Source organism: Canis aureus, chromosome 11, assembly GCF_053574225.1.
Source record: "Canis aureus isolate CA01 chromosome 11, VMU_Caureus_v.1.0, whole genome shotgun sequence".
NCBI classification, from domain to species: domain Eukaryota; kingdom Metazoa; phylum Chordata; class Mammalia; order Carnivora; family Canidae; genus Canis; species Canis aureus.
The window spans coordinates 34290444-34311971 of record NC_135621.1 but is presented as its reverse complement, the minus strand read 5'-3'; the positions used below and the strand labels follow the sequence as shown (position 1 = coordinate 34311971).

At 48.9% G+C, this 21528-nt stretch overlaps 1 protein-coding gene and 1 long non-coding RNA gene across 6 annotated transcripts in view; both read left to right on the top strand.

Annotated features, from left to right (window-relative positions):
* The first annotated feature begins 7703 nt into the window (after positions 1–7703).
* The window catches only part of ABTB3 (ankyrin repeat and BTB domain containing 3), a 310072-nt gene continuing 296247 nt past the window's right edge, over positions 7704–21528 (top strand). For 2 of the 5 annotated variants that reach the window (XM_077914752.1, XM_077914753.1), the window contains exon 1: positions 7705–9416. In XM_077914752.1, the coding sequence (XP_077770878.1) occupies positions 8276–9416 (1141 nt within the window). In that variant the 5' untranslated portion in view covers positions 7705–8275. Of the gene's footprint in view, positions 9417–21528 lie in introns of all 5 variants that reach the window. The other 3 variants (XM_077914754.1, XM_077914751.1, XM_077914749.1) reach the window with 3 other exon arrangements.
* The window catches only part of LOC144323841 (uncharacterized), a 42264-nt gene continuing 31645 nt past the window's right edge, over positions 10910–21528 (top strand). The window contains exons 1-2 of the long non-coding RNA XR_013389186.1: positions 10910–11260; positions 14077–14125. This is a non-coding gene — a long non-coding RNA (uncharacterized LOC144323841). The remainder of the gene's footprint in view (positions 11261–14076; positions 14126–21528) is intronic.

The following is a 21528-nucleotide window of genomic DNA, read 5'->3' as shown; positions in this document are numbered from 1 at the left end:
ATGTAAGGAAAAAACACCATAAAGAATATTTGGGGGGCAATTGAAATATGATTTATATGTTAGATAACGTTAATACATCAGTGCTATTTCTTGGGTATGATAATGATTTGCTTGTAGGAGAATGTATATATGCTGTGGTCTACATGCTGAAATGTCATGATCTTTGCAGCTAACTTTCAAATGGTTCAGGAAGAAAGGAACATTATATCATAAACACACATGCACATTCTCTCTCTCTCTCTCTCTCTCTGTCACACACACACACACACACACACACACCCCTTTCACAGAGGGAGAAAGAGAGACAGAAAGCAAATGTTAGCAATAGTGAATCTGGGTGAAGGGTGGATGGGGTGTATATCTATCAACTTTTCTGTTTAAAAAATTTCGAAATTGGGATGCTTGGGTGGCTCAGTAGTTTAGTGCCTGCCTTCAGCTCAGGGCGTGATCCTGGAGTCCTGGGATCGAGTCCCATGTCAGGCTCCCTGCATGGAGCCTGCCTCTCCCTCTGCCTATGTCTCTGCCTCTCTCTCTGTGTCTCTCATGAAAAAATAAGTAAAATCTTAAAAAAATAATAACAAATTAAAAATTTCAAAATAAAAAGCTGAGAAAATGTGAAAAAAAAACCCAGGGATGGGGAAAAGTGATACATTTTAATAAAAAAAAAGTAACTTATAAATCAATATATACAATATAATCTCATCATCATTATTATTAGCTAAAAGATTAGGATTACATACCAGCAGCTGGTATTTATTGGATGAAACCTTTCTCTGTGTCAGGCACTGTGCTAAGTATTTACATGCATTGTTTCATGTAGCTAAAACTCTATGAGGTTATAAGGCATTATGATTTTCCCCACATAAAATATTAATAGAAACTCAGAGGTTAAAAACTTATCTAAAAACCATACAGCCAGCCACTGGTAAACATAGATCTTTATGACCTCAAGTCTACACTCTTAACTACTGCTCTTTTGCACAGAAAAAAGAGCAGAAGGCTGTTGTAGCTGCTGGCAATGATATCAGTTGCTAATTATTTTTTATAAAGGCTGTAGTGGAAGTACAGATTTAATATTTCAAAGAAGCAGAGCAAAGGGAAAACCTAGTTCTACAGGGCAGGACAGGATGAGTGTGGTAGTTCTTACCAAGTGGTAACATTTGAGGTGGGCTTTGAAGGATGCATAGGAGTCCAATAGGCCAAAAAAAAAAAAAGTATTCAAAAACAGAGAGAATAGCTTGAATGGAGATACACAGTGTATTTAAAAAACTACAGTTAGTTTGTAGAGCATGTGGAAGCGGGAAACCAGGGTGGAGGGCAGTGAATGAGACTGGATAGAGCCCGGCACTCCTCCTTTCTAGTGGCAATGGAGCTGTTTCAGAAAAAGGACTCTGGCAGCGGAACAGAGGTGAGTGAGGGGAAAATGAAAGTGGCACTGGGGAGACCAAGTGGGGGCTCCTGGACAGTCCCAAGAGGAGGTGATGAATTATTTTACCACATAAGGATGGTGGGAACGAAGAGGGGACAAAAACAAAGCTTCTACTTCTAGATGTTTGTAGCATCATGTTGAGTCACTCCATAATAGACACAGGTCTTGAAATATCTTATCTTCCGGGTCCTTTGCTTGTTTATGCCCTTCTCCTGACCTGCTTTGTCTACTCTGTGTCACAGAAACTCCCTTTCCCAGACTCCCTCGCCCTCCAGGGTCTTGCTCAGTTTGACTAACAGGAGGTATGGACAGAACATGGGGGTGGGAGATCACAAAGAGCCTGGAGGTTTTCAGTCCCTCTCTGCCTGCCTCGGGTTGTGTTCCTGGCAGCCGCTGTGCCTTCTCCTTGAGCCCAGACCCTGCCAGGCAGCCCCTCCCAACATGGAGCACCCACTCCTACTCAGCCTCCTTTGTGGTTCCAGAGGCTGTCTGGCTTGGCCTGGCTTCTGAGTTCCGGTAACACCATCTTCTTCCTGTCTCTCCAGTCCCAGGGCTCGTAGCACCTTCTGGCTCGTGCTGCTTCTCTGGTTGTCTCCTTCCTGTGCCATGTAGCTCCTCAGCTTTCCCATTTTTTCCTGTAACTGATTCTTTGAATTAGATTCCACACCTAGAGTGGGGTCTGTTTCCTGGACGGATCCCCAACCAGGAGAAGTTCCTAATGGATAGGGACTGTACTTCTCCATTTTTAGATTTTTTTTTTTTAATTTGAGAGAGAGAGAGAGTGAGTGAGAGAGAGCAAGCATGAGTGGGGGAGGGAAGGGGCAGAGGCAGAGGGAAGGGGAGAAGCTGACTCTGCTGACCTGGAGGCCAACGTGGGGCTCGATCCCAGGACCCTAGGATTATGACCTGAGCTGAAGGCAGACACCAACTGACTGAGCCACCGAGGTGCCCCTCTCCATTTTTAGAGTTCCGAGAAGAGGGATATAGCAATCACTCAAGAAAGGGTCCCAGGGATAATCTTCATGAACTCCCTTGTGAGGAATCTGAAAGGAGAAGAGACAAAGAGACACAAGGAAGGGAAAGGAGCTCTAGTTCTGTCTTCCTGGTACTTTGCTTGAGGTATGGTGCAGTTTCCACCTACTGATCCATTCATTCATTCATTCATTCATTCATTCATTCCACAACCATATATACCTAGTAAATGCTGGGCACTTTTTTAGGTGCTGAGGATATAGCAGTGATCCTTTCCTTGTGGAGCTTATATTTTAGTAGAGGTGCAGCAACACGCCACTGGAGAGAGAAGGAGCCTGCCCACTTTCCCTAGTCACTACCTGGAGCTCCCCATCAGATAATGTAGTTAGGAGATGGAGTGTTTCCAGTGGAAAATAATAACTATGTATCATTTGGGGGCCAGACACTGTTCTAAAGATCTCTTAATCCTCACAGGCAAATATTGAGGCATGTGGTATTATTGTCTCCAATTAAAATGAAAAACTGAGGCATGGAGAGGCTGAGGGATTTGCTTAGGGTTACATGGCGAGGAGGTTGTGGAGCTAGATTCGAATCTAAGTAGCCCTGCTGCTCATGCACAGTAGACGTGAGGGAAGCACGTGATGAAGATCCAATATGTGTGAACCCAGCCGAATGAGGCTGGTTCATGTTGTGGCTGTTAGGTTAGTTGCTATGCTTGCTATTTGGCTTCTAGAATGCTGAAGGACAAAGGATTATGTTACTACTTTGATTAACTAATAGGCTTCAGAATAGCAGGCAGAAAATAATTTAATTTTCCTTTGACGATAGCTTTCTGGGCTCTGGTAAAAAATGATATGTATTTTGATATAGTGTGTATCATATCAAGTTCAAAAGTGCAAAGAAGAAAGTTAAAAATGACAAAAAGAAGAAAAAAAAGGATAGAACTAGAATAAATAAAACTCTTTAAAAAAGAAAAACCCACCAGAAATCCAACAAACTAGTTATAACTATTATTTCCATCCTTTCAGGCAAATTTACATACTTATATACATATTTAGCTCTACATAAAGCATTTTACACAAATGGGATGATATTAGATATGCAATTTCAAAACCTATTTTCAAAAATTTCTTCACTCATCAAAATGATGTGGAAATAAAGATCACCACCATTATTCTTTGTAACTGCTTAATATTTCCTTTGTATGAATTACTATAATACATTTCATCAGACCTAATTGAAAGGCATTTAGATCATTTCCCAAAGTCCTATGTGAAAACATTACCAAGAGCATTCTGTATACTTCTGAAAAATTCATAAGAATCACCTTGGGTAATCAGAAGATATGATTTCTGGGAAATCACAAGGAATGCACATGGACATTTTGATATTATTGGCAAACTGCCCTCCCAAAAGATTGCCCTAATTTATGCCCCACCATGACACACATTCATCATGACTGAATTTATAAATCTTTGCTAATCTGATAGGCAAAATAATTCCAGGAATTTAATTTCTTTTTTTTTCTTTTTGGCTTATTTTTTAATCTTTCATATATGTTTACTCTCTATCCTCATTTCTTAGAGGATAACACATATAAGACTTCTGGTTTCAAAGAAGAGACTTATTTATATGCAAAGAGGTCTATCCGAACATTATCTGTACTAGTTAGAAAACAGAAACAGCCAAATGAGGAACCAATACACTAATTAAGATATAAATAAGTGTTGGAAGATTTTGTAGCCACACACACAAAAATATTTTGGGTAAATATCTAATAGCATGTGGACATGAATATACTATAATGTTTGAGGAAATTTTTTGAGGAAAGAAAGCAAAATGAAAAATAATTTACAAAATAATTCTGTTAAAATATAAGTTTAGAAGAAAAAAGATGGGAAAAAATTAGATAAGAAGGAAATATATGAAATTGTTAATGTGGATGATCTCTGTAAAGTGAGATTTTGGATTGTTGAAATTTTCTTCATCACTCAATTTTCTAATATAGGGGCTAATTTTTAACATTTGGTTGATGTGTTCACTATTCCTAGTGTTTAGGATACATTATCATTATACAGATACATTATCATTAAGGACTTATTTTAGTGAACTAAATGGACATATGCTTTGGTTTATCCATAATACTAAGGAATATGCCCATTAGTACTGGCACTGGGGCGAGATCCTGGCTTTCAAGGAGTGTGCTCCCCGGAAGGTGGGAGACAGCAGGTGCGTAACATCTGTAGCAAAAGAGAGAGCACGTCTGCTGATATAAGAAAACCTTCTAGGGGAGGTAGGATTTCAGCCTATCCTGGAAGGAGAAGCTGGATTTTATAGGTAACAATTGTCATTCTCCCCACTGATTCTATAAGAAATGGGTGTTTATTGTAGAGGATAGGAAAATGTATAAGATGACAACAGACATCTACAGGGTTATTATCACATGTGGAACACTGCATTCAATCCTCATGTGGAAAAATCTCACTTAACGCCTGGCAACCCTATAAAGGTGGGTGTGATTATTTTGTGCATTTCAAAAGCAAGGAAAGAGAGATTAAAAGATTAAATGAGTGAACGCCGGGTACATGATTGGAGAATTGGCAGAAGCAGTGCTGGAACACAAGTTGACCTGGTGCTACTGAAGAAAATAAATCAGTGCTTAAGCTCATTCTTTCAGTCTTTCTTTCATCCTTAGGCATGAGGCTTTCCTTGGTCCTCTTGTTACCTGCACCACTGGGTGGTTCTTACTCAACCATTACCAGCACACAGGTGGTACTGAAGGCATAAAAATGGGTGAGATAACCAGGGAAATATTCATAGGAGAAGACAAAGGGCCCTGGGAACAAAGCCTGAGCGACAGAGATGGAGATGCCTTCCTAGGTCTGGGCTGAGTGGACAGTAGGTGGGGAAAATTTCACAGTGGTAACAATCTTGGAGCTGAACGTTAGAGGATGAGAAGTTTGCCAGGTGGAGAAGACAGAGACAAATGTCTCAAGGAAAGGGAATTAGCATCTGCAAAAGCATAATGCGATGCAAGAGATAATATGCTAATTTGGAAAACCAGCAAGTGACTTTAGTATGGCTAAAGCATAGTGTGTGCGTGTGTGGGTGTGTGTCAACATGAGTGTGAATGTATGTTCAGGAGGCTAGTGTGATGATACATAATCTAGAGAGGAAGGCATGCTTCAGGTCATAAAGACCATGTGTTAGTTGGTTTTCCAGAGAGTCCGATATATATACACTCTATTGGTTCTGATTCTTTGGCAAAAAAACAGAGAAAACAAATACATGGAGATTTATTATGAGGAATTGTCTCATGTGAATTATAGAGGCCGAGAAGTCCCACAGTCTGACATTTGTAAGCTAGAGACCCAGGAAAGCTAGTGGTATTTAATCCAAGTCCAGAGACTTGAGAAGCAGGGGAGCTAATGCGGTAAATCCCTGTCCGAGGGCTGAAGATGATGACATATGTCCCGGCTCAATCAGTGAGGTGGGAAAAAAACCCCAATGAATTCCTTCTTCCTCTACCTTTTCTTCTATTTGGATTGGCTGATGCCCAACCACATTGGGAGGGCAACCTACTTCCTTGAGCCCAAATTCTAATCTCACTCTGGAAAGACCCTCAGAGACCTACCCAGAAACAATGTTTAAACTGTGCACCTGTGGCCCAGTCAAGTTGACACGTAAAATTAATCATCACAATCCCTTATTAAAAGGTCTGGAATTTTATGGAAAGAGAGTCTGGGAATAGAGTGGAGAGATCCCTGAAGGCCAGCTAATCAGTATAAATTTTATTTATCTGGAAGGCAATGGGGAGCCTTTGAATTTTTTTCAAGAAAGGAATGACAAGATTAGAATTAGGCTTTTCAAGATCCTGGACTGGATGGTTTGGAGAAGGAAGAGGCAGAGGAGGAGAATATTTGGCAGAACAGTCAACCTGAGAGGTGATGAGCACATGTATCATGTGTCCTAGGATGGTACCTACAAAGGGTGGTGGATTATTTGGGGTGAAAAGATGCGTGTATTTGGTATGACAGATATGGGAAACATCAGACAATCTATGGGGTTATCCAAGAAAATCCACTGTTGACATCCAAACCAATTGTGCAAAAGCATGTCCTTCTTTCCTTCATCCACCTATTTGCAGCAAATATTTACCTCGTGCCTACCCTGTGACAGGCCCATGCTCAGTGAATCCTCCAGTCCACTATGCAATCTAGACACATTCATATTGTAACAACCTAGTGTTACAAGGGTCCAGAGATCAACAGCTTCAGGAGAGGGGTGGGCAGGTAAAGTATCCAGGCAGGGATTGGGGGATCTGGGCTACCTTTCTGTAGGAGGGGACTTCTAAGCTGAAAATTCTGGCCAGCTGGAGGAAGAGGGGACCCAACCTCCCGCAGAGACCTTGTGTGGGAGCTGGGAATCCCCCAGTGAAAAAGGTATGGTTTTTGCCCTGGTGGATGGTGACAAATAAACAAGACAATGCAATTTGACACATATGCAGCTAAGTACGTTTCTTTAGTTAAAAAAGAAAACGCTCCCCCGTGCAAATCTACCCTTTTGGCTGAGCTGTCTGGAATTAAGTGCACCTAGAGGGCAAGGTGGGACAGGAGCCTTTCCTCCAGCGCGTCAGCCAGGCCTTTGAAGGATGGGTGCAGGGTCGGCCTCCTGGCTATTGAAAGGAACCTGGTTAATGTGCCCTGGTGGCAGGTCAGCCTTCCAGGGGTGTTCAGGCCCCCCCCCCCTCCCCCCCGGCCTCTGAGCTCACTGGCCTGGTTTCTAACCTTCCCTCCACGCTGAGGAAATGTAGGGCTGAAGGAGGACTGCCTTAATTGGTTTGGGGACCCGAAGGTGGGGGAAGGGGGAAGGGAGAAAAAACATGCTATGCTTATTAAAGGAAAAAAAAAAAAAAAAAGGAAAGTGAAATCTGAAACTCAGGGGCAGGAAGCGACCCCAGGCAGACACTTTTTGAACCACTGGCGGGTAGCACACCTCGATGGGTGGGGGCTCACCTGCTCAACCTACCACCCTCCCATTCTGGTACCAAAGTCAGGAGCCTGAGGGGCAGGGGCAGCAGCAGGGAGACAACATCCGTGTCTCTACGTTGGCACAACTCCCCCAGTCCCCGGGTCGCTGCCCCCCACTTCCTGCAGCACTGGTCACCGCTGGGGGCATGTGTGAGGGGCGGGGCTACGTGGAGCTGAGGAATTAAAAAAAAAAAAAAAAGCTGGGTAATTAGCATCCTCTGATCCCATTGGCTCTCCCCCGGCCCTGCTTTGCATATGCCCGCCCCGTTGGCTGCCAGGGGTTTGCGGGGTTCGGCCGGGTTTGCAGCCGCCGCGGTAGCTGCTGCGCTTCAGTGCCGGGCGGGCGCCCAGCGAACCCCGGGCCGGGAGCGGGGAGCCGGGAGCCCGGAGCCCGGAGCCCGGAGCGGGGAGTGGGGAGCCATCTGCCAGCCGGGCTGCTGCGGCGGCGGCGTCTGAGTCCATTTCCGTCCTACGAACACTGAGGCCGGCGGCCGGCGGCTTCTGCGCCCAGCAGGGCCCAGGGAGGAGCGGGTCAGACACTTTTTATTCTATTTTGGAAGAAAGGGGCGAGTCCCGGGGAGAGCTTCCCTCCCGGCCTGGCTCGCTCCCCCGTGCGCCCCAGCTCCGGCCCGGGCTCCGGAAGATGACTTCGGGGTCTGCCCGGTGTCTACCGGCGGTGGCGGCTCGGGGAGGCAGCCGAAAGTAGTAACACTTGGCAGTGGCGGCTGGTGGAAAAGTGAGCCGAGGCGGCGCGGACTCGGCTCTCCCCGCGCGCCGGCGCCCGCTGCTCTCGCCGCTCCTTCCCCTCGGCTCCCCGGCGGCCGCAGCATGAAGTGGCGCAGCGATGGCCAGGAGAGGTAAGAAGCCTGTGGTGCGGACGCTGGAGGATCTGACGCTGGACTCGGGTTATGGTGGCGCGGCGGACTCGGTGCGCTCCTCCAACTTGTCCCTGTGCTGTTCCGACTCGCACCCGGCGTCCCCGTATGGCGGGAGCTGCTGGCCGCCTCTAGCTGACTCCATGCACAGCCGGCACAACAGCTTTGACACCGTCAACACTGCCCTGGTGGAAGACTCCGAGGGGCTGGACTGCGCCGGCCAGCACTGTTCGCGGCTGCTGCCGGACCTCGACGAGGTCCCCTGGACCCTCCAGGAGCTGGAGGCGCTGCTGCTGCGCTCGCGGGATCCCCGGGCAGGCCCGGCGGCCCCCGGAGGCCTGCCCAAAGACGCGCTGGCCAAGCTGTCGACGCTGGTGAGCCGGGCGCTGGTACGCATCGCCAAGGAGGCGCAGCGCCTGAGCCTGCGCTTCGCCAAGTGCACCAAGTACGAGATCCAGAGCGCCATGGAGATAGTGCTGTCCTGGGGCCTGGCGGCGCACTGCACGGCGGCCGCGCTGGCCGCGCTGTCCCTCTACAACATGAGCAGTGCCGGCGGCGACCGCCTGGGCCGCGGCAAGTCTGCGCGCTGCGGCCTCACCTTCTCCGTGGGCCGCGTGTACCGCTGGATGGTGGACAGCCGCGTGGCGCTGCGCATCCACGAACACGCCGCCATCTACCTGACAGCCTGCATGGAGAGCCTCTTCCGGGACATCTACTCGCGGGTCGTGGCCTCCGGGCTGCCCCGGAGCTGCAGCGGCCCTGGCCCGGGCTCCGGCTCGGGCCCGGGCCCGGGCTCCGGCCCCGGCTCGGCCCCCGCGGCGGACAAGGAGCGGGAGGCGCCCGGAGGGGGAGCGGCGAGCGGCGGCGCCTGCAGCGCAGCCAGCAGCGCCAGCGGAGGCAGCAGCTGTTGCGCCCCGCCGGCCGCCGCCGCCGCCGCAGCCCCCCCGGCCGCCGCCGCCGCCGCCAACCACCACCACCACCACCACCACGCGCTCCACGAGGCGCCCAGGTTCACCGTGGAGACGCTGGAGCACACGGTCAACAACGACTCCGAAATCTGGGGGCTCCTGCAGCCCTACCAGCACCTCATCTGCGGGAAGAACGCCAGCGGTAAGTGGCCGCGCGGGTGCCGCCTCCTCCCCCGCAGCCCGCCAACTCTCGCGGCAAGTTTGCCTCGCGCCCTCCCTGCCGCGGCGTCCCGGCCACCGCACTCGTCCCGAGCCTCCGAGGGGGCCGCGGAGCTGCAGGCTGCCCGAATCCAGCCGGTTCGCTCCCGCGCTCGCAATCCGCGCAGTCGACTCGGCTCCTCGGGCCCCGGAGTCCGGGCGCGCACGCAGTCCGGCCGCTCGCGTGGGGCGGGGCGGGGCGCGGCGGCTGCCGCCCGCAGACCGTGCGGGGAACCCATCACCGTTCGGGGACGCGGTCCTTTCCGTCATTCGCCCCTGGTACAGATTTCCGCCAGAGCCCTGTGTTTTTTATTTTTTTATTTCTTTTTGACCTTGAAGATGCCACATTGTGGGGCGCACGAGTCTGGCTCCCCGGGATTCCAGAGGAGGTGCATTCCTCCCGCCACCGCCCGGCTCGCGCACTTCCCGGCGCCCCCGGGACACCGTCCTGGCGCGGGCGTGGGGGGGCCCCGCGGCCGCCAAGGCTGAACGTTTGGCCTAGAAACAGTCGGGAGAGGCGTGTGTGCGGGGAGGGTGGAGCGGAAGACTTCCAGGTCCCAAGTTTTCCCGGGGCCGTTTTTGAAGGCCAGAGCGCCCAGCTGGCGGGTGCTGCGCGGTGGACACCCCCTGCCCCCTTCCCGACCCCCAGCCCTCGCCCCTCTGGGCTCCCAGTGGCAGGGAGCTGCAGCCCTCACCACTTTGCTTAAGGAGCGCCACTAGGGACCTGGGCAGGATGGGAGTGGGGCGGAGTTCTGGAGAGGGCTGTCAGTTTAGGGCGGCGTTTCCAGCAGGTTCTGTCCCCCCCCATCCCCCCCCACACCCCCGGGTTTGGGAGGCGGGAGCTGGGTGGGTTTGAACCTGCAGTTGTGGCGGCGGAGGGGGTGGGGCCGGGGGCTCTTGTTTTCGAGAGCTCGAGCTGGCGGTCCTGCCTGTCTGCGAAAGCCCGAGCTAGACACTTCAAAGCTTCAGTTTTCCACAGGAAATGGTAGAAGCGTAACTGGAGACTCTAAAAGCGAAATAAAACTTTGCTACATATTCGGCGGTTTGGCCGGAGATTGCGTGGTTGGAGCCGAAATGCAGTCTTTCTGGGTAGATTTCATTCATGTTGCTGCCTGTCGGTTTCCCGGGGGCTGAAAGAGAGATGCGGCGGGCGCGGCCTCTGGGGGTGCCAAGCGTGTGCTGGCGAGCGTGTGCGTGTGTCTGTGAAGTGTGCTTGTGAGTGTGCGCGGGAGAGCGCAGCCACGCGGGGCTCCAGGGAACCCAGCCCCCCAGCTCTCGGTCCTTTCACCTGGTTTTGATCATCGTTGGGGGAGGCGAAGGAAGGAGCAAAGTGGGCGTGGGGGAGGGGGAGGGGCGCGATCGCGACTTCCGCGTTGATCTGGAGGCTCTTGGGGTTCTCGCGGCCGGGGACCTCCCCCCTCTGCTGCCGGTCGAGGGCGCAGAGCCTCTGCGGGGCTCCCCATTCCCCCACCCCAAGCGCACGTGAAATCCTGACCCAGGTGGAAACATCTAGGGAAAGGCCTTGGCCTTTGTATGAGCTTCTTCAGAAGGGGGAGGATTCATCTGAAAAACCCAGGAGCTCTAGGCTGGATTGCTCTCTGTTCGGGAGCCCTACGCCCACAAAAAGCGCAGAGGGCTTAATTTTCTTCCCACCAGGTGCGCCCCACCTCCACTGTTCTTACCTCTCCCATTAAGGTCGTCCTTTACTTCTTACTGGCCCCCAAGCCCTTATCGCCCTGCTGGGACTGGAACCTGCTTTTGCTAATCTGTCACAGTGTTTCCTTCCAGGTAAGGAGCATTCCCCAGAGAAGGCACCAGTTTGGGAATCAGGGCATCCTCCTCCACCTGTGTCTTTGCCATTCTCTTGAATTTAGGACTTTGGTGGACTCCCCTTGGTTCTCAGTGTCCTGGTCTGTAAAACAAGGGCCTCCTGTAGCTCTGGCTGTACTAGTAGCCTTTAGGTTTTTTCAAATTGGTTTTACTTTTATGATCCTTAACATATTTTAAAGACCGTTCTTGTGTTTATCTTTTTCGGAGTAAGTATAATTTAAGGAAGGAGAAGGCCACAGAGTCGGTTTTGGGCAGGGTGAGTGTGTGGCGGTTGGAGTTTGCTGCCATGCAAAGGGTTCCCACACCACAGAGCTTTAACTCCTGGGTTCCAGGGCCCTTCAGCCATCTCTTAGCATGAGATCTACTGCAATTTCGTTGTGATCTCTCCATCTCCTTTCTTTGAGCATGTTTAAAATGGCAGGTCATTTATGCGGAAAAGTAAGGAATGAGCAATTAGTTTCTTAGGTTTCTGAAAAATACATTAAACATCAAACCTATTAAACTGTTGTGCAGGGCAGTCTCTCTGATCTGCAGGCCTTGTTAAGGAGCCCATACCTTACGTGATCAATTTTTTTACCCCTTTAACTCAGCGGTCTCACTTATTCATTTGTGAATTTGTTTATTCATCAATATTTATTGAGCAGTTAGTAAATTTAAGGACGGAGCAAGCAAGCACTGCAGTTCCAGAGGAAATAACTGCCAATGTGTCTCCAATACTGCTCTGTACGTTGATCCATTTGATCTTCGGCATTCCCTTGGAAAGCTACTACCATTATCCCCATTACACAGAGGAGGAACGGAGGCCCAGGAGACTTAGTGTTTTGCTCTTTACCGGCAGATGAATTCTCTGCCTTTAAGCTATCCACCTGTCCGTCATTACCTACCCAGTTGAACAGAGACCCTTTATAGCCTGACATCCTTTCTCTCCCAATTCATACACTTTTTGTTCCTTTTATTTTATTTTTTTAAGATTTTATTCATTTACTCATAAGAGACACACACAGAGAGAGAGAGAGAGAGAGAGAGGCAGAGACACAGAAGGAGAAGCAGGCTCCATGCAGGGAGTCCGACGCGGGACTGGATCCTAGGTCTCCAGGATCATGCCCTGGACTGAAGGCGGCCCTAAACCGCTGAGTCACCTGGGCTGCCCACTTTTTGTTCCTTTTAAGCTGCACTGGGCTGTAGTGGCCATATAGTTTTAATCTATAAAATGTAGATTTTACATTTTTATAACCTCTGCTGAGTCTAAGAGAGAGCCTGGTACACAGCTGGAGCTTCCTAGATGCCCGTTCAGTTGAATGAGCTGTTGTATAATATTATACAGTGATGTCCTGAAAGAAGCTACGGATTTTTGAGTTTCTTGAATCATCTTTTCAAATCTTTCTACCTTGGTTGCCCCTTCTCACTGCCATCTCTACACCTGTCCACCCTTGTAATTTGCTGCTGCTAAACTGCCACGCCCAAGGAATTATGAAACTAATTGCATGGGGCTACGTTCAGAAAACAGAAGATAACGAGCTATAAGCAAGGGCTTGGTGGCTCTCAAAAATAATATGACTGGGTTTAGGGCATGTACTTTGTGGGGACTGTTTTAAGAGTTGGCTTTTTTCTTACTTTGATTTTTCAGCTGGTTTGAAGAGCTGGGATAAGAGCTAATAGACCCCAGTGAATGTTGGCTTTCTGTGGGGTCTTAAAATTTGGCTTGATTGATTTTCCTAAAGCTAAATACAAGGGGCCAGCAGAAGTGCTTTAGCAAGCCCTCGTTTGTGGTTTTACCTTAAACACTTCAGAGCTAGCTAGTTCTCACTCATCCCTGAAGAGTTGATGGAGAAGGCTCTTTCTGACACCTCTGTGAGGATTTCCCTGATGCAACCCGTTCCCCACTCCCCCTCCTTTGGGAATCCTGACCTTGACCTTGCTTTAAGTGACTCCCCATCTCACTGTGGCACCTTCAGTGCAAGCTTGTGTCGTATTCATCTTTGTCTCTCCTCTTATATCACTCAGCACAGCACCTGGCACATAGCAGATGCTAAGTACTATTTGTTGAATGAATATAAGTGGCCCACTAAATCTTTAGGATTTAAAATTCACCCACCAACATATGTAATCAACCTTTCTAAAGACCTCTCAAGTCAGACCTCCTGGATTTCAAGGCTGTTGTGTTACAGCTGTGTGTTCTTAGGCATGTTACCTAACCTCTCTGAGCCCAGTTTCTTCAGCTATATAATAGAGGTAATAAGCAGGAATAAATGAGATTATGTGTATAAAGGTATTACAATCTGCTGCCTGACACATGGTAGGGGCCAAAATGGTGATGGTAGTTGTGATAATTCAGGCACAATGGTATATCCCATCTCTAGCTCATCCAGATTAATTCATCTCCAGTGTGGATAGAGCCAGCAGAGCACAGAATTTTAACTTGGATCCCCCTTCCCGATATTCCCAAAGTCAAATAATCCAGCGTGCTCATTTCAGGGATTGGCTCCATGGCCAAGGTGGCAAAAGAATGTTTTGGTCAAAGGAAAGTAGTTTATTTTATTTACAGTGTTGTGTTTTTTTTTTTTTTTTTAGGCATCCTTAGCAAAGAGGCACTAGGGAACTTAATAGGGTGCCAGAGTTCAGAGGTGCAGGCGTTTGTCAAAATGCATTCATTGCACTGTAAACCTAAGATTTGTGCGTTTCACTGTATTTTAAAATGCACTGCAGTAAAAAAAAAAAAAAGCCATAAAAAAAGGCCATATGTGTCCTTGAATGAAATTTTGTTTTAAATGCAGAAGGAGTTTGAAGGAAAGACTGGAAGAGGCGGTGTGGTGTGATGAAAGGGTAAGGACTTTACACTGGGAAAGATTTGGCCTCGTATTTCAGCTCTGCTGCTTCCCAGCAAATGACTTAATTTTGCTGAATTTGGTTTTCTCATCTGCACAGTGAGGATTACCAGAACAAAACAAAACAAAAGGCATAAAAAAGGAAGAAAATCCAAATCTACCACATACAGTGATTAAAGGATTAAATCAGATCAAGTGTGTGAAAACACCTGTCACATAGTAGGCACTCAATTATAATGGCTCTCTTAAAACACTGATTATTCAGGTTGGGGATTTTGAATAGTTCCTTTCATTCAAGGATTCCCAAATCACCTTATAAACATTAATTAACAGGGGCCCTCGCCCAGGCAGCACTGGCTTGGTGGGCAGGACGGTTTTCAGGTTTGTGGTTCAGTGTTGCCCCCACTTAGACTCTGATCTGCACTAAATGCTTCCCTGGCAGTTTTCCTGTCCTCTAGCTGGTGGTACTGCTCCGTGGTGCGGTGTTACTGTGCTGGACAAAAATGTCACAGAAGAAACCTAGCTTCTTAGGAAGAATAGCAAAACTATCTCAAGAGTCAGCCATGGCAGTGTCTGTGCTCACAGAGCACGTTTTTAATTAACTGGCTGAATGTAAATTAAAACTCAGAATTTGGGTCAGTGGAGGGTTATTTGGTTTTCGATGCAGACTTGCCAGTTCAGTGCTGGGGCACTTGCAAGTAGGGTGTTTCATGGAACAGAAAATAAAAATAACAGCAAAATAAGATGAGGAGGGATCAGTCTAGAGACCCGGGGTCAGCTGTGGCATGCTAATGGCTTTCGAATAGGGGGAAGACCTCTAATTCTGGATCCATTATCATTTGTGACCTGGAGCCAAACTCACCTATAAGGTAGGTCTGATTATCATCTACTGAGAGGTAAAGATAAAAAACAATTGATTTTGGGCCCCTTGGGTGGCTCAGTGGTTGAGTCTGTCTTTGGCTCAGGTTGTGATCCTGGGATCCTGGGATGGAGTCCTGTACCAGGCTTCCCCACAGGGAGCCTGTTTCTTCCTCTGCCTGTGTCTCTGCCTCTCTCTGTGTCTCTCATGAGTAAATAAATAAAATATTTTTTAAAAATTTTAAAAAAAGAATTAACTTCGAAGTTGAACACACTCACAACCTGCAGTTTTCCTATCTGTAAAATGGGTATTGTAATCATAGCTACACTTGTATCATGCTTTTTATTATATGCCAGGCGCTGCTTCTCTGTATTATGATCATTACAATGACATTAACTATTCTAAAAGCCAACCCTCAAATCTTAGAAATTGAATATGATAGGAAGTTGTTTCCTATCATAAAGTCTTATTGGGAGAGGAGTGAGGTGGGAGGTGGCAAGAGAGTCATTTAGGTACCAAGACTGATGGATTTGGTTTTCTTTATTATCAGTACGTGGCCTTCAGGACATTCATCTAGCAACAGGTAGAGGAAGAAGGAGAGAGTAGAGGATCTTATGAAAGGTGTTATGGGCTAAGCCTGGATCCCTGGAAGGGATCTTCATCACTTGTGTCCATATATCCACAGCCAAAAGTGGCTCTTGGGGAGTATGACCAACCTGAAGCTCTAAATCTTTTGTGACCTAGTTCCTGCCCTTGATCTCTTAGGGGCCTAAGGATTGTGTTAAGGCTGTCACCATAAAGATACTTACTGATTTTGCCAGTGTAGCTCTCTTAACAACTTGGTAGGATTTTCATCTGTGCCATCTAGTGAGCCAGTAGCCACACCCATAGTCATCTCCTAGAGCTCATTATCAAGCCTGGATGATTTCTTCACTTTCTTAGCTGGATACCTTCCTTTCTCTCTCCATCTAATGATGGCTACCTTGGGGCCACGGGGCTCAAGTGGGAAGCTTATGTCCTTTATCTGATCATTTACTTCACTTAAAAGTCTTCTCAGTCTTGACTCTTACTGTTTGGGATCTAGAAATAGTTGTCCTTTTCAGTTCTCCACTATTCTTTTCCAATTCCACTTGCAAACTGGCTAATTTGTGCCATAGTTCCGCTTTCTTTCAAATACCTTGCTAAACTCAGCCGGGGGCCAACAAGCTCCTGTTATTCCTGTTATTATTTTTTTTTCAAACCTCTTTCTCCGGAGCTTATAGGCTCGGCAGGCCCAATTTGGGCCTCTGAGTTATCTGAGGTGACAGCTTAACCAAACATTTTCACTGTACATCATGCACCTCTAGTGTCCCAAACCCTACTCTTGTCTCTAAACCAAGGCCACGTGTTTAAGCACTCCACTCACTTATGGTACCGATGTCTTCAGTAATTAGGGTGATGCCAGCTATTGCATCAGATAAACCCTAACATCTTAGTGGCTAAACCCAGTAAAAGTAGCCTTCTCATTCATGTTGAACTTAATTGGTGGCAAAGCAGGGAGGTGCTTTGTCCTGTGGATGTTGATGGAAGTTATGCCATCGGGAACACTCTACTCTGGGGACGTCCTGCTCAGGGACAACAGGAGTGCAGAAGGCTGTGTAGGAAGCTTTTAGAGGACAGTCTGGATGTGACTGTATCCGCTCCTGCCATATTCCAGTGACCAGAACTCCATCACATGGCCTCAAGTAGAAACAAGGGGGCAGGGGAAGATGGTCTCTGGCAGGTCCTCCACTCCCAACTGCAATTCTGGATTCCAAAGTTGAGGAACAGAAAGCTTAAAGAATTTGGCTCAGGTGACACAGCTAACAAGTGGTTGGTTCAGATTTGAACCCAGGCAGTCTGGCTCTGGGCCACCTTGTAGGATATTTGTGAAGATTAAAATAATATGTAGTGTATACAAAGTGTTTTCCCCCACTGTCTCATGGTAAGTAAAGACTTGATACCTATCATCTTTTATGTTTATTATTGTTATTGTCATTCTATTGTGGAAATGGGTGCTATATGGATTCATAGTGAATCAGCATGATGCTCTCAGGCATGGGTAAAACGTGAATCCAAAAGAGGGGGAGCCCCAGGCAAGTTGTATTATGTGCTCGTCCTTTCCCCTCTGCCATCCTTTGCATTTTACCTGCAACGGTAGAGGTTGTTAACACTTGCTGGCTCAGGTCCTGGACCAGCAGGCCTTCATATGTAATACTTCGTTAAGCCCTCACACCATTCTTGTGAAGTGGGTGTTTCTCAATCCCATTTTCCTGGTGAGGAAACCGAGGCTCAGACAGTAGCTGATTTTAGTTGCCATACATACTAAGGGGTAGAATTGGGGTTTGGGTTTCAGAACTTCGGCTCTGAAGGCCCACACACGGTGGTGAACTCTGGCTCAGGTAAGCCTCTGAGGGGACCCCAGAAGGACTCCAGTGCGGCCTGAAGGTTGTGTGCAGTGGAGGGCGCGGCTTGCCTGGGTGCTGGCGCTCCTGCTTGAGGATTGTCCTTTGTAGAAGGACCCATGGTCACAGGTCTTTTGTCTGCCTCTGCGGGCTTTCCCCATCCTGGCTGCCCTGTGCGGTTGCTTGCTGGGAGCCTCCTTGGCCGAGGCCCCTGGGGCAGTGGGTGTCTTTGTTGTCTCCAGAGGACAGCTCTGTCCATTCCCTGCCCAGCTGGCTCAGTGCCGAGGGAGCATGGTCCTTCTCACTAGAACTGAATGCAGAAATCTGTGGCATGGTGGAGAATCTGTCCTAGTCCTCCCTGAGAATCCCAGAGCGAGAGTTTTCCCAGACTTTAGACTTAGCGGACCAAGGTGGAAACTCTGATGACCTTGGGAAAGCCAATGAAGCTTCTGAGCCTTGGTTTTCTCATCTGTTGAGTGAGGATAATGGTAGAACTTCCTCATGGTATCATTAGGAAGATGCGTTGATTCATATAAACATCCCTAGAATATGTAGTATTGGACATACCATAAATGCTTAATGTCTGCTGGCAATTATTATTAGTATTATCAAATGTTGAAGAGGCGCTGGCTTCCTTGCTGAAAGACCTGGTTCCTGAACCCTGCTTCCTATGGAGTGAAAGTCCTCAAATCATCTGTCAGTAACCAGGCCTCCAGGGTTTGACCACTTACTAGCTGTGTGATACTGGGCAGGTTATCTAACCTCACAGTGACTCAGTCTTTCCCTGTTAAGTGAGATTAATAATAAAACCTAGTTCTTAGAGCTGTAGAGAAGTGTCTGCTCTGTAGAAATTCCTTGATAAATGTTGGTGTTGTTGAATTTTACTATATTCATTACGACTTTTACTGCAGGAACTGAATTAGATGTTAAGCAACACGATCCCTGCCCTCATGGAGCTTGTGGGCCTATAGTGAACTTATTTCTTTCATCAAATAATCAGGTAGAGGTAAATTTAAAGCTGTGATGGTTGCTACAAAGGAAAGATACCCAGGGCTGGAAGAGCTTTTTCTGAGGCTCTTGATGCCATCAAGAGTAAGAGAAGACTTCGATCTGGCAGTGAGGCTTGAGAGAAGTGGGAGAATGGCCCATTTGGTTGAAAAGGTAGACGGAAACAGAATGTGCAAAGGGCCTGCGGCAGAAGGGAGCCTGGTGAGGAGAACGGCCAGTGTGGCTGGATTGGGAGAACAAAGTGAGGGGAACTGGGTAGAGGTTGGACCCAGCCGTCTGCCAGATTGAGAAGTCTCTCTTTTCCTGAGGTCATTGGAAAGCCTTTGAAAGGTTTTAAGGAGGGAAATGCAAGACCAGATCTGTGTTCTAAGAAGCTCATGTAGGCTGCTGTACTGAGAACACACAGGAAGGTGAATGTGGGAAGGCCAGTTAGGTATTGTCACTCCACCCCACACAAGAAGAATCTGAGGCTATGGCACATTTCATAACTTGCCCAGAGTCCCTGAGGCAGTAAATGGCAGAGTGGGGATTTGAGCTCAGCTCTTAAGGGACTTCCCATTCTCCCTGCCTCCCACCTGTGCAACAACCCCCTCCCTGGGGAGCCCTTGGTTCAATTTGCAACTTTACAGGTGGGGAAAATGAGGCTCAAGAGTGAGGCCCTCCTAGCCCAGCATCACAAGGTCACAGGGCAGAGCAGGAACCGGTACCTGGATTTCTGGATTCTTAGCCCACCCGCTGTCCTCTGTGAAGCACTGTTTCCTCCAAACCAGATCAGTCCTTGGGGGCAGCGAGGACTAGGAGGCTGCATTGTTTGGAGGTTAATTTACGACCAGGCTGTAGTATCTCTGGTTCTCACTGTACGTATCACAGTAGAAGAAATGCCAGTTCGGGAGCATGGGGGTCCCCATTAGCTGATGGCAGCACCCACGAAAGCAATCACTGCAAAGACCAGGTGTGCTCAGGGCAGAATCATGGTAGCCATTCCCCAGTGCATCAGTATTCAGAAGCTGATAGGGAGGCTGCTTGGATTTAACTGGGTTTTTTTTTTGGGGGGGGTGGCACGTGTCCTTGTTTCTTCCTGATGCCAACGCAGAGCACTGTCCAGACGTCAGGATGTGCATGAGAGCAGACACGAATCACCTCTTCCCTCTCTCTCTCTCTCTCTCTCTCTCTCTTTCTTTCTCTCTTGATGGCCTCAGAGCATTTCAAGTACTGGAGAACAGACACAGCCATTCCTTCCCTTGGCCTCCTGCCTCTGCCCCCCTGCAGCCTCATCTTTGCTGACTCCGAGGGCCTGGGCCTGGTTCACCCTTGTGGGCTGAATTGGACATGGCTCTGGCCCTCATGAAGCCGCAGGCCTGAGGTGGGTTAGGCTGGCTCCCAAATAACCCCCCAGAGGTAAAACTGTGCCTGTGGCAGGAGCCCCTTAGGACGGGTTCAGGGGCTGTAGGGCAAAGCCTCCTCAGATGGGGACTGGGAGGGGAGTCTGGGGAGGCCCAGCTGCCCCTCCCGTGTGCCTCCAGGGGCGGCTGTGACCAGCACCAGGTTACCAGACATTCAGGGGGGTTAGATTCCTGGTTGTCCTTCCTGCACTGGACCCGTGTCATTGGGGTGTCATGGGGGTGGGGAGGGAACAGAGCCGAGACTCTCGTCTCTCAATTCTGAATTCTGTGTGTGCCCCTCTTTCGTTGGAAACCTGCCCCCCACCCCCTCCACCCTATTCTGCAGCTGCCCTGCTGCCCACCCACCCCCATCTGCAGCTGCCCTGCCCGTCCCCCCGCCCCATCTGCAGCTCCCAGTTGCTGAGTCTCCTCATGTGCTGCTTCCAATCACTGAGGTAGGCTGGTGCGGGTGGGTGGCCAGGTTGGCAGCCAGGTGGGCGGCCAGGTTGGCAGCCAGGTGGGTGGCCAGGTGAGCAGCCAGGTGTGGGTGTCCCCTGCCTCTCTTCTCTCAGCCTCCCACCCCTCTCCCAACCTGCTGCTGACCCTGCTGCTCCACGGTTCCCTTGCTCTCGGCACCAGAGCCAAGAACAGACGAAGAGTAAGCTGGCGATTTCATGGCCTCTGGTGGTGTCAGAATGTGGAGCTGCTGGCTGGGGGCAGCTGAAGCCACAGGAGACGAAGAGGGTGTGCAGGAAGGTGCCCTCACCCTCTAATGAGTAGGAGGGCTTCAGCTCAGGCCCAGCAGGGTGGACACATGCTGTGCAACCTCAGACAGGCCCCCGACCTCTATGAATCCGGATCTTCTTATAGAAATGGGAAATAATGACGATACCAGGTTCTGGTATGTGCAGAGTCACGAGTGTCAAACAAGACAATGCTGTGGGAAACTGTAAAGCCCGGCACTTACTAATGGCAAAGGTGAAATGTATTGAGGGTTTACCACTGTGTTAGGGTTTTCCAGAGAAACAGAACCAATAGGATATATCAATACTGCATATGAGGGATCCCTGGGTGGCGCAGTGGTTTGGCGCCTGCCTTTGGTCCAGGGCGTGATCCTGGAGACCTGGGATCGAATCCCACGTCGGGCTCCCGGTGCATGGAGCCTGCTTCTCCCTCTGCCTGTGTCTCTGCCTCTCTCTCTCTCTGTGACTATCATAAATAAATAAAAATTATTTTTAAAAAATACTGCATATGAGAAGATTTGTTACAGGAATCAGCTCACACAGTGCAGGAAGTCCCACAGTTCGCCACCTGTGAGATGGAGAACCGGGAAAGCAGGTGGTGTAATTTGGTCTAAGTCCCAAAGCCTGGAAACCAGGGGCCACTGGTGTAAGTCCTAGAGTCCAAAGGCCCGAGAACCAGGATCTGCTCCTCCGAGCTTCCCAGTGGCCTGTGCAAAAAGAGCAATTGTGAGCAGCTACACAATTTGTTGTATGATGGGGGAGGCGGAAATACAGCAGCTGCCGTAGCCATTCTTGTGGTGGGGGCCTGAACCTGGAAGACACTCGTCAGCAGGGCACTAGAAGCAGTTATGAAGCTGTACTTAGCAACCTCACATTTCAGCCTGTGGTTGTCAAGAAAGAACAAAGGGAGCCTCCTCTCAATCACAAAGTGTCTCTCTCTGCCCGCTGTCCCCCCTCCTTCATTCCTTACAGAACGTCCAAGTATT